The sequence below is a fragment of the Cynocephalus volans genome, chromosome 4, assembly GCF_027409185.1.
Source record: "Cynocephalus volans isolate mCynVol1 chromosome 4, mCynVol1.pri, whole genome shotgun sequence".
Taxonomy (NCBI): Eukaryota; Metazoa; Chordata; class Mammalia; order Dermoptera; family Cynocephalidae; genus Cynocephalus; species Cynocephalus volans.
Window position 1 is genome coordinate 110903678 of NC_084463.1, and position 12755 is coordinate 110916432.

At 42.0% G+C, this 12755-nt stretch overlaps 1 protein-coding gene and 1 pseudogene across 3 annotated transcripts in view; both read right to left on the reverse strand.

Moving 5' to 3' along the window:
• Positions 1-12755, reverse strand: part of IRAG1 (inositol 1,4,5-triphosphate receptor associated 1) — a 117943-nt gene that overhangs the window by 7476 nt on the left and 97712 nt on the right. For all 3 annotated transcript variants that reach the window (XM_063094330.1, XM_063094327.1, XM_063094329.1), the window contains 3 exons: positions 8836-8885; positions 8183-8290; positions 6269-6333 (listed from right to left, as the gene is read on the reverse strand). In XM_063094330.1, the coding sequence (XP_062950400.1) occupies positions 6269-6333; positions 8183-8290; positions 8836-8885 (223 nt within the window). The remainder of the gene's footprint in view (positions 1-6268; positions 6334-8182; positions 8291-8835; positions 8886-12755) is intronic.
• LOC134375018 (AN1-type zinc finger protein 6-like) lies at positions 10851-12464 on the reverse strand (annotated as a pseudogene).

Below are 12755 nucleotides of genomic sequence, written 5' to 3' on the forward strand. Positions count from 1 at the left end.
TATAGGTAGAAGAGATCCTGTAGAGGACATGAGAGAAAGGGATGACCAAAGGAACAAAGTCTTTGACAAAGGAAGTAGGGACAGACCTTAGAAAGATGGAGAAACCTCTCCTCGGTTATAAGAAAGGGAAGAAGATGAAGACAGTGGGTTAGGGGTCTGGGGAAGGGAGATGAGAGGCTCCTTTCTGACTGAAAGCTTCAATTTTTCCCTCTAAAGTGGAAGACAAGGCCACCTGCCGAGTGAGAGGTAGAGGGGACCTAGGAAGTGTTGAGGAGAGAGGAGAAGGGGCAAGGGTTATGTGGGAAAGTAGGAAAAGTAGAAAAGCACAGTAAGATGGCTGGGCAGCACTGGGAGCCCACTGGAGGTGTGGGATCACAAGTTTAAGGGAGGCATCTGACGGCCATGCCTGCCCTGTAAATCCTACAGCCCACGGAGGCATCCAGAATCCCAACGGAGGAAAGCTGGCGTGGAGGAGCCCTCAAACAAGGCAGAACCGTGAGCGGAGCTTTCCAGCCAGGACTCTGAAAGATCACAGCTGCCATCCCTCCCTGACCTCTCAGGCGGGGTTTATGAGTGAGCCTTACATCTTCTCATTCCTGGCATCGGTTTCCCATCTCTTCGTTTTCCTCAGACCTTGTACAATTTACATTTCATCAGGCTGGAAACCAAAACCCATTGTGGACAAGAAAGATAACACTCTAAAAATACCAGCTATTCATAACATTTCTCCTTTTGCAAATTACATTATCTATTCTCTTCCATGTGACCTTTGCCTAATGTGCAGTTTCCTATTTGTCCAAATGATTGGGTCAAGAGAAGAAAAACATAGCTACAGCCAAGGGTAGGGAAAGTAACTCTTTTATGGAATGTATTTATAGATGAGACATGAAACATTGGTACCAGACTTTTGTGTTCTTTTACCTACAGCTGCCAACCTTAGAGGCTCCTTAATGTTAAACATGTATGAAGGAGGACAGTGTAGTAAAGAGGAAAGAAACTTGCCTGAGGCAAAGCTGGGTTCAAATCCCAGCTCCAACACATGCAAGTTACTGAACCTTCCTGAGATTCATCAGCTGTAAAATGGGGATAATAATATGTACCTGATGGTGGTGGTGTAAGAATTAAAGAAGAAATGTAAGTGAACTTTCTAGAATATGGTACTCAACAAATGATATTCATTATTATTGTTGCTATTGTTATGTTGTAAATTTATTGGTAAATTTTGGGAGCAATCTGAGCTTCTTCCAAACCTGATCCATAAAAAATCCAAGCTGATAAATTACCAGGCTATTATTTATATCTTCAAGGGAAAACTCGATATGTCTTATTCTAACACTTCAGAGTCAGAGGAATCCTGAATGTGAACTAATTTAAAGTATGGTAAAATTTGCATTAAGTTAACATAAAGTCGCTTTAATAAATTTCTCAGAGGTATTTCTATTGTGTGCCATAACACACTCATGAACCTTAGGGTTTTGCTGACAAGGTGACTGTAAACAAAGCTTTCACTGGCTGCCATGGTCCCCACTCCCCCGACCGCAAGGTCCTGAGGCATGTAGCCGGGGGAAGCCAAACCCGCCCACAGCCAGGCATGCAGCTGCCACCAGGAAAAGAGCACACCAAAAGCATTTCCACACAGGTAGCCCACCATAGCTGACATGATTGCCATGGCTGCTGTAAAAACAGCTAGTCACCATGGTAGTAGTTACAACCACCATGCAGGTGGCCCGCCAGACACTTGACTGCATTGACACGAGGAGAGTCACCAGTGGAGACCAAAAGAAAGAGAAGAGGCTATCTCTCTCCACAAAGCACACTCCAGAGTCATAGAAGAAGCATCTGCTCTATGATAAGAGTGGGGAACCGGAGTACCCCTCTCTCAGCACTGGACGGATCATCTAGGCAACAAATCAACAGAGAAATAGCTAATCTATCAGGAGAGAACACATGTTTGGTTAGTAGAGGGGAGAGGGGGAAAGAGATGGAGAGAGATTGGATAAGGGGCATAAAGAATAAGTATGATTTGTGATAATGAAGATGCTAATAAAAAAAGAACATAGAAAACAAGACAACTTTCACTGTCCTTGGTCACTGTTCTCCAGAGATTAAAGCTTTTACATGGTAGAGCCAGGAAGCCCGTGTCACCCACCTTTTACACAGGGATCTTCCGTCCATTTCAACTCCTCTACGGAACTTCCACATACATTCTCTCACTTAATCTGCCCAATGATAAGAAGAGCTAACATCTAATCTATGTATCGGGCTCTGTTCTAAGGTCTCACTTAAGACTTACGAATGACCCAATAAGGTATCATTGTCCTCAGTTTGACAGATGAGGAAGCCAAGGCTCAGAGAGGTTAAATAACCCGTGATCACACAACCAGTGGGTGGTAGAACCCAAATCTGACCCTGTGCAGTCTGATACCCACCCATGCTGTTGCCTGCACTATCTGCCGCCCACGCAGGCTATGATCCCACTTGACAAGCTCGGGTGGATTATGTGGCTTACCTAAGCCCACGTGATTGGTGCTGAGACTCTCACTTATAACTTCATGTCAAGATGCTGCACTCTCCAGGCCTCCTTGAGCTCTCCCTTTCAACAAAAGTCTTTTCCAGGAGTTCTGAGTGGTGTGTGGGGACCTGCTAAGTGAGGTCATTCCCACCCTCAGGGTGGCCCAGGGCTTAAGACGCTGCCCCTTTTTAAAGGCTGCCTGTTTAGAGTGGCACATGGCTGGGAGGGCCCTTGTTTAAAACCCGGGGTAGGGTGGGAGTGGGGGAAACACACAATATGTGAAATGTCTGCTGTTATCTTCAGACCTCTTGACTGAGCTTGCAGTTCCCTAAATAGCTTCTCCAACTATCTGGAAGTTTCTCCTTATGCATCTTTAAGACTCAGCTCAAATACCTTCTCTGTGAAAGCTTTACTGACGTTCTCCCCTCCCCCACACTCTCTGACTAAAGTTGATCTCTCCTTCCCTCTCTCCCACCGCTCCTCTGTTACAGCATGACTCAGAGACAGGCCATTTTTATGTTCTATGTCCCTGCCAGTCCCTCCAGATGACTGTGATCACAGGGAGGGGAACTGTGTTTGGGTCAGAAGAGTGCTTGGCACACAGTAGGTGCCTTTAAGTGTTTGCTGAGTTGCACTGATTTCTCTATGACTCATCCAGTCTCTGCCTGTGAGTCTCGTAAAATGGGCAGGTTCTCTCTGTAAACGGCAATTTCCTGAGCACCGAGTGTTTGAGTTGGGCTAAAGGAATCTCTATTCATGACTGTGAACTGAGCACAGCTTGTGCCCACCCCAGGGATTCCTGGACCAGTTACTGATCTTGGCATCTGTCTCCAGCCTGAAATCTTATGTGTTTTCTTTCTGGAATTATTCATTAAAATGAGGCTCAGTGTTCTCTCATGTTCACCAGGTCAGAAGTGTTTGTCATTGGGCTCAGTTCTCACTAATATAAGGGGCCATTTAGTTAAAATGTGTTAGACAGGCAGGTATATTAGACCCCATTTTTCCCATGGGGCAACAATATTCGAAAGTGACTACAATCCTTTCCAATAGACAGATTTTACCCTCTTGGGCTCAGTGATGTTTCTAAGTTACCCCCACTACCATGGCTTCCTCAGAGAAGCTCAGCCCAGGGGACCCAAGCTAAAAGTCCTTTCTCATTTCCTGTTACTCAGTCCCAGATTCCCGGGGTTCACCACAAGTTTATTGGGGAATAATTCACTCCAGAATACTATCAGCAAAGTCGAGTTGCTTACTGTGCAAATTTAATGTCATATAAAAATCTTTAAGAAATTTATCCTGGCTGCTTCAAAAGTATAGAAGAATGGTTATTTTAGAGATTATAGTTAAAATGGGTCTGTGACACATCACAGTATGATGGCTCCTTTCATGAAACTGACTCTGGGCATCATGCACACCCTGGCTTCGTGGACCCCGTTTCCCATCCCACTCCACCCTCTACTCCATGCCCAGACAGTCACCAGGCTCTTTCTCTATAATCACACTGAACTTCTTTCTGTTCTTGCAGTTGGAGGGTCTGATAAGAGGTTAAGAACATGAGTTCTGCTATCTGCTGCTAGCTGTGTAACCTCAGACTAGTGACAATTTTTCTCAGCTTCAGTTTCCCCACCTATAAAAAAAGGACATTAATGGTATACCTACTTCATGGGATTACTGCAAGGATTAAATGAGATTCTTATTGGAAAGCAATTAGTAAAGCACTTGGCATGAAGTGAGTGTGCAGTAAATAATAACAGTCATCGTCATTATCATCATGATTCCTTGAATATTCCACACTTTCTTGCCTCAGAGCCTGAGATGTTGCTAACCTCCCGTTCACTTAATTAATTGTATAACCTTTAGGTTTCACTTCAAAAGTAAGTTCTTAGGGGAAACATTTTCTGAGCCTCCCCCTCCCCTAGCCCCACACCCAAACTGGGTTAGGTGCTTATTGGCTTGTGTGTTGTTGCCTTAGCAACCTGTACTTCCTTACTATATTACCTGTCACGCTGTATTATAATAGGGTGTTTCCCATCTGTCCTTCCCAAACTGTGAGGTCCTCGAGTGCATTCTACTGGTGATTAATTGTCAAAGGAATGAAGGAGTGAAAGAATATGAATATACGGCTCTTCCTACTTTTGTTCTTGAGCTTTGTTCTTTATGACTGACTTTAAATATCACTCTCTACTTAAATGTTTCTTTAAGCCTACAGGTTCTAAGACCCTTGTTGAGCAACGAGCAGTTAATTACAAAACAACTTACAAGAGCAAGGCTCAGAATTCTCTCAGATCACTTTGGGCAGTGCAATCTGCTCTCAGGTGTTTGCTTGTGAACTAGCCACAGGCTATTTGATCTTATTATCAAGTGACCATTTTTGGAGAAATTCAGAGGCCATGGACTAGGCACTATGACTAGAGACTTGGAAAGGTTCTATAATCTTGGTTACTTCCATATAGTTGTTAATTTGTCATCCCTTTACAATTTCCCTGTAGTGATCAAGAAAGAAAGAAAGAGAGAGAGAGAGAAAGTCAGTCCTCCATAACATGAGGACCTGTAAGCTTATGGGGGTGAGGTGGGAAAGTGAGGAAATGCTGGGCAAACATCAAGATTAACATGGGCTGAGTCACTGAGTGACAAATTGGTGGTTGCATGTACTGAGAGGTGAGGAAAACAGGCTGGGTCTGGGGGTGGGGAGCTTGGGAGCTTGGGAGCTTGGGAGCTTGACATTCTCTGCCAGGTCAAGCAAAACTTTTTTAACAGCCATGAAAAATGAAGGACTAAAACTGCCTCAAGGCAAGGAAGAAGGAAGAATAAGGTATATGTTCTACCAAGTAAAGAAAGACACAAAAGGGGAAAGTTCTGAGAAATAGCAGCTGTGATCCAGATGTTTCCCAGCAAGCGAATGAAAGAATTTGAAAAGTAAATTATAAACTCCTCTGAGTGCATAGAAACAGCCTGCCTTGCTCTGGCTGAGGATGAAAAGACCTGCAAATTGCATAGATGCCTAGACACTGTTGGTTGCTATTCCTTCCTACTTCCCAATAGCAACGGGATTTTGTTTAGGAATTTATTCTTCTTCACAGAGTCATTTTGCTTCACGGGAAGCTGACACTCTCCCCATCTGCAGGGATAGGTTAAGCCCATAATGATAATCTGATTCCCAAAGCCTGTGATTGGTTTAGAAAGGGACCATGTTCCAAATTTGCCAAAGACATAAGAGGGAAGACTGGTGAAAGTCTTCAGGGTTCATTCCTGGGAAAGAAGCATGGGGAAAACTGTCCCTTTCTTCCTCTAGTTATTGTCCTATCTGAATGGGGCACCTGGAACTAGCAGCCATTTGTCACAAGCTTGCTGATGGAGTCAACACGCCAAGTGGCCAGAGACAAGGTAACTGGAGAGAGGCCGAGCTGGAGCTTTGCTGTGTCCCAACTGGAGCAGCCCTACTTCTGGGCTTATTATTTAAGACCTGTTGAGGTGGGACTTTCTTGTATTTGTAGCCCAAAGAATTCTAACCAACAGAGAAGGCTTCCATCACCTCTGGGCTCTTCTTAGATTGGATGCACTTGACCTTAGCCATAGCGTCTTCCTGGTCCAGGTCTGGGTCTGAAATCTTTGTGGGTCTCAGCATCCCATTTATTTCCCCTAGAACTTAATTTGCTTTCTATTGCATTTTGGGGGTGAAGATGGGAGGAAGAAAGGTGAGTTGGGGAAATTTTCCTTAGAGGCCCCCAAAGTTAAGAGGAAAAATGACAAACTTACTTTTCCAAAAGTGCAGGCAGTGCTGAGGTGATAGGTAGGTTGCCTTTCCCATTGGGTGATTCTGACTGAATGGAAAACAGGAGACAGAGAATTGAGGATGAGCTATGGAAGAAAGAAGCCAGGGCTGCTGGGTCTCTGATGATGCTGGGGAGGGGCGCTGCTGGACTCCTCTTCCCTTTAACTGTCCCCACCCCAACACTTTCCAGTCTGTATCTGAGTCCAGGCTTGGGCCCTTTCCCTCAGGCCTTCCTTGTTCTCCCTTCCTCTCTGTCCCTTCCTTCTAGGGCCCATGCCACCTGCTCCATTCTGGAGGAGAGCCATCAGTTCTTCTCTGTCCCCTGTTTACTGACTGTAACTGAACAGCAGTGGGCCTCCTACCAAATGAGGAGTTCCCTGGGATTCATTCACACAAACCCACCACTGCCCCTAGATATACAGCTCCAAGCACAACTGATGGCAGATTCCTGTCATTACTAAAAGCTCAAGCCATCGGAAACTTCTTTGTAATAAATTCCCCAGGATTTCCATGTTGTTTTGTTGCAATGGATTTGGTTTAAGCAATGATTCTCAACTCTGGATGCACATTAGAATCACTTGGGGGAGATTTTTTAAAAAGTACTGATCCACTCCAGAATTTTGGGGGTGGAGCCTGGGTATAGAACGCTTTAAAAGTACCCTGTATGGTTTTAATATATAGCCCTGGTTGCCAGTCACTAGTCTAAAGTAATACACAAGTATATTCGGAAGCCACATTTGTACATTTAGGTAGAGTATGAGGAACAGGTCTGTTAGAACACACTAACCAACCCTTTCCAACCTCCTTTAAGAAATTTTTTTAAGGTTCTTTGTTTTAGTGGGTGATTTGTCAGTTTAGGTTGATTTCATAGAGGATTGAAGTGCTTGAGGCAGAAAGTGATTAATGCTACTTATTGGAACAACAGAGCGTGTATCTACTTTACCTATTGCTTACGCAATCAAATTGTTTCCTTATAGAGTAATGCTGGTCATGGACAGAGAATAGGGAAACCACTGGAGAAAGAATTGGAAGAGTTTTAGATAGAATTAGCCAGATACACAAAGGCCTGTGATGTGGAAGTTATATAAGAACTTTGTTTAAAAAAATGGAAATGGATATTTTTTCTGGTTATTACTAATACATTCTTGTTATAGAAATATAAAAAGGAATCAAGAAGAAAATAAAAATTACCTGTTTACCATTGCCCAGAGATAACCTTATTAATAGTTTCACATGTCTTCTTTCAGGATTTTCTATGTGTACACACAGAAACACACTTTTTTTAAAGTACAAAACAGAATCATACTGTTTACATACTAGTTTTTGCATATACTATTTTTAATTGCTTTTTATTTTTAATAAATTAGGGACAATTTTCTTTTATAGAACCCCCTTATAGTGATATCCATAATTTGTTTAACCATTCTCTTATTAATGGACATTGAATTGTTTCCAGTTTTTCATTATTATAAACAATGTTGCAATGAATTGAGGCAGGATAACACTGGGTTTAAGAATGAAGTCTCTGGAACCAGAGAACCTAAGGTTCAAAGCTCAGGTCTACCACTTACTACACTTTACAACCCTTAGCTACCGAAAACTCACTGCAGAGTAGAAAAAAATCATATCCACCTTGGAGGATTGTGGGTTAAGCACAAAAAGAGACATTTGTCAGGAACATTCTCTGAGCTGCCAACACCATGCTCAAGGGCACTGAGACCTCTTCTCAGAGCAGTGGAATACATGTGACCTGGTCTACGCTGAGACTTTTGAGCCCATTTCCCAGATTCTGTGCTGGAAATTTCCTTATTGACCCTGCCACCACTGGCTCACCCCCACAGTAGTGAGCGAGAGGAAAAGGGAGAATAGGTCTGGAAGGCAGGCATCATCATACTCACCAAGGCTGGTAAAGAGGGGATGGGTGATGAGCTGGGAGATTGGCCAGGCAGATTCAGGGCATTGAACTTGGGAACCACGGCAACGCTGACCCTCCGGCGGGGCATATTCTGTGGAAAGAGACATGACCAGGCCCACTGTCTTGGAAGTAGCAATAGCCACAGATTAGAAGGGCCTGGATAAAGCCTACTGGTTCCTGATGCTTTGATGACATTCACTGGATATTTTGGTTTTGGGGTAGTGGTGATGCTGGAAACTGGTGTGGAGAGACTGTCTAAAATTGACCCCAATTTTCTGTTGGTGGTGGATGATCTCTCAATATGTTCCTATTTTAGTTTATGGAGGAACAGAATGGTCATGACCCCCCCCCCCCAGTCTCTGGGTAACACCCTGGATAGTGTGTAAAAACTGCCGTAACAATACCAAGGCTTATGCATTATTTTTTGTTCTTTTAAGGGATATATATCCAGGGAAACTATGAGCAGAATAAGTTAGATGTCAGAAGTTGAGCTAGCAAGTATGGGAAGCTGAATAGAAACTATGTTTGGAGGTTCTAGGGCACTCATGTATACAAGAATGAATGATTTCTTGGGTGACCGTAGAAACTTCTGTCAAACTCCTTCTGGGAGTCCTGGTATTCCTTGAAAATGCATACCTTTCCCAGCGTGAGGGACATGGACCGCGCTGTGCGAGGGACCCCATCTTCTGCAGCAGGAAGGAACAGAGAAGAGAACTCAGATAAGTTTCAGACTAGGCAGCAGCAGGAAACAGGCAGGCAGAAACTAAGCCAAGGAGTCTATGGACCAGAACTGGCCGTCAAAAGATGACCCAAGGGTCTGGGTGTTGGGGACATTGAGTTTGGCAGTTTACCCTCTGAGATGATCATCTTCAGAGTGAGGGGTTTTTTGGACAAAACCTTTATCCTAACTCCACTGAGCACTGGTCACCTGTGATCTTCATCTGACATCTCTACACAGTCTCTGGGTAACACCCTGGATAGTGTGTGAAAACTACCTATATCAATACCAAGGCTTATTAGGTCATTTCGTGCTCATTCAAGGAATGTACAGTCAGGGAAACTATGAGCAAGGAAGGTATGGCGTTGGTAAAGGATAAAAACTTGCTGACAGAAGTATTTTCAATATGTTACCTACAAGATGATTCAGAACAAAGGAAGCTACCACCCCCAGAATTTTCTTTTCCTTATTTTATACATTAAGTGATATAATTCATGTAAAATGTTTAGCATCATACCAGGCTAATACTGCTGCCAGGAAAAATCTGAATACGTGCAGAGAAAGGAATTTGCAAGAGTTCCTTATTTCATTTTGATTCGGTTTGACCGGATTATCTAGCCTGTATATCTATCTCTCTTTCATATGTGTGTGTGTGTGTGTATATATATATATATATATATATATATATATATATATATATATATTTTTGTCTTTTTTTTTGTGTGTGTGACCGGCCGCACCGCGCTCAGCCAGTGATCGCACTGGCCATCCCTATATAGGATCGGAACCCGCGGCGGGGGGCCGGCCCCATATGCATATATTTTTGATGTGTCTCTTTAAAAGCACATAGCTGTGTGTGTGTGTATATATATATATCTATAAACGTAATCTGAAATTCTCTATTAATCAACAGGTTTACATTGGTTATATTTCTCGTGATTATTGATATATTTGTATTTGTTTCTGCCATCTTATTTTCTATTTTCTATCCACTTTGCTTTGTTTTTTCTAACTTCCCTCCCACCCCACACATCAGTTTGGAAATTATACATCCTATTTCTAATTTTTAGTGTGTCCCCTTAACTTTTGAACATATTGACTTTATTATTTATTTATTTATTTATTTTTAAAATTTTCCTTTTTATTTAATCAAAGACTGGTGGATAGATATAAATACAGCACAATTACTTCAGATCATTCTTCATAGTGTGTACACACAGGCCAATGAATGTAATCTGAAAGAAATCTGTAGTCAGCAATGAGATGCATACAGCTTTTTCTTCCTTCACTCAAAAAAAAATTTAAAACACACAAACTTATAATCTCCTCAGCACACACTCTTCTGTGACAAATGATTCAGACATAAATAGTGGGTGCAAAGAAACCATATGCTAACATATGTATAACCTTTGTTAATGGAAAAACAGAAGCAGCCATAATGATTAAAATACATTCAGTTACTCATAACTAGTTGTGCTCTAAAGGCATTATCGAGAGAAATCATGCTGCAGAGAAAAGCTACACACACACACACACACACACACACACACACACACACACACACACACACACACAATGAGAAAATAAACCGCAAGATTAATGCATGCAAGTTCAAGTTTAATACTGGAAAGATCACAGCCCTCCAAAATTTCTCCATGTTTGTTATAAAAGCCCTCTGCACTCAACTAACATTAAAATGATCTTAAAAGGATAATACTTATCAAGTTAAGTCTTTTCACCACAGAAACTGCAATGGAAATAAATGTTCAGAGTCATTTTCAAAACAAAAACAAAAATCTATTCTTCTGATAACATGCATGATTAGAACATCTATGCAAGACACATTGCTCTACATTCCCAATGACTAGGAAAATAAACCTCAGTCAATTTTTAGTTTGCAGATGATCAGAGAATTTTGTATTCCAGCAGGAGTTCAAATCTTCTGGATCTTTTTGACAACAACTACTGGATTTCTTTCTTGATTTTCTCAGTGGCATCAGCGTTGCAATTGTAAGAGCAGTTGTGTATATCTGAGTAACGCTTATGTTATATGTGAGTTACCCCACAGCAAACATTTCCACACCAGCATTCAAACCCAGTAAGTCCCACTTTCTTCCTGCACATGAAACAGCAATTCTTTTTTTGTTTTGTTTTTTCAAGAGACTTGCTTTGCTCTTCAGGTGGCTGTTATGCTGTATCTAATACTGAAGCTTGCGGATCATCTGTTTCAGGTACTGCTTTGTCCTCAGATGTGCTGTCCACTTGGGGAGATGCTACAGATTCTGATAAAAGTGACTGATTTGATACAGGGTTTGGCTGCATAGATGAAGATGTCGAGTCTAATGTTGACTGAGCTTCGGGGACACTGCCATCTGTGCATTGAACTGGTAAAGATTCAGACTACTGACAGAAGCTGCAGGTGGATTTTTCTACTGTTACTACTATTCTGTCTTTGAGGATGTTCTTTATAGCATTCTGAACACATGCCGTTTGTGTGAGGGTTTCCGTAAATTCCACAGCCAGTGGAACAAAGCATAGGCATTTGCCTGTGATTGGTTTCTTGAGCCGTGTTCCTCTGTTGCGCACTCTGATAGAAGTATAGGGACTTTGGATCAGGGTTCCTACTCTGCTGAGGATGCTTTGTAGTTCTCTCTCTGTATAGACGTCCCCAGTTCCCTATGTCAGGTTGTCTTTCCTGCTGTTGCTTGGGACAGTTGAGGTTGATGAGCAAACAGCTGTCCTGTATCTTGAGACAGACATTAGCTTCCTGCCTTCCCTATCTTCATAAGCAGCTACTTAAAGTTTGAGTTTTATGGAAGAAAATATTTTAAAGCCTGCAGTGTTTTACTGCAGCTGACTTCAGATTCATTCCAACAAAACCTCCACAATTTTCTGTTTGCTTCACCTCAGATTAACTTCACTTCCATATTGACTTTAAAATTAATCAAGACATCTATTTTTTTCTTGAATAAATCTTAAAACAATAACTCCCTCCAATCTTAAGTATATGAGTAGTCTTCAAAAAGTTCATAGAAAAGGCATATTATGAAAAAACTATGCATAGACTGCAAATTTTTCTGCACCAAAATAAACTCATCCTAACTTGTTAAACATGTCTGAACAGGATCTGGTTTGAGGCACTAAAAGGCTAAGACATCAGTTTGAAAAGAGCTCCTATCAGAGCAACATGAATTCTACTAAAATTGGAGCAAGAACAAGCATCAGATTTATGGCAGAACTTAGGTGGAAGAATGGTGAAATCATTGCTGCTTTATGAAAAGTTTATTGGGACAATGCCTCAAAGAAATCAGCAGTTTACAAATGGATACTCATTTTAAGAAGGGAAGAGACGATGTTGTTGATGAAGCCCACAGTGGCAGACCATCCACAGCAATTTGCAAGGAAAAAATTAATCTTGTTTGTGCCATAATTGAAGAGGACTGATGATTAACAGGAGAAATGGTAGCCAACACCAGAAACATCTCAGTTGGCTCAGCTTACACAATTCTGACTGAAAAATTAACGTTGAACAAACTTTCTGCTCCATGGGTGCCAAAACTGTTGTGTCCTGATCAGCTGCAGACAAGAGCTCTCAACAGAAATTTTAAACAAGTGGGATCAAGATCTCGAAGCATTTCTTCAGAGAATTGTAGCTTTGCCAGTATGATTCTGAAGACAAAGTGCAATCAAAGCCATGGCTATCAAGAGGTGGAAGTGGTCAAGTCAACAAAAGCAGACTGGTCAAGAGTAAAGGTCATGGAAACAGTTTTTTGGGATGCTCAAGGCATTTTGCTTACTGACCTTCTGGAGGGCCAAAGAACAATAACATCTTCATATT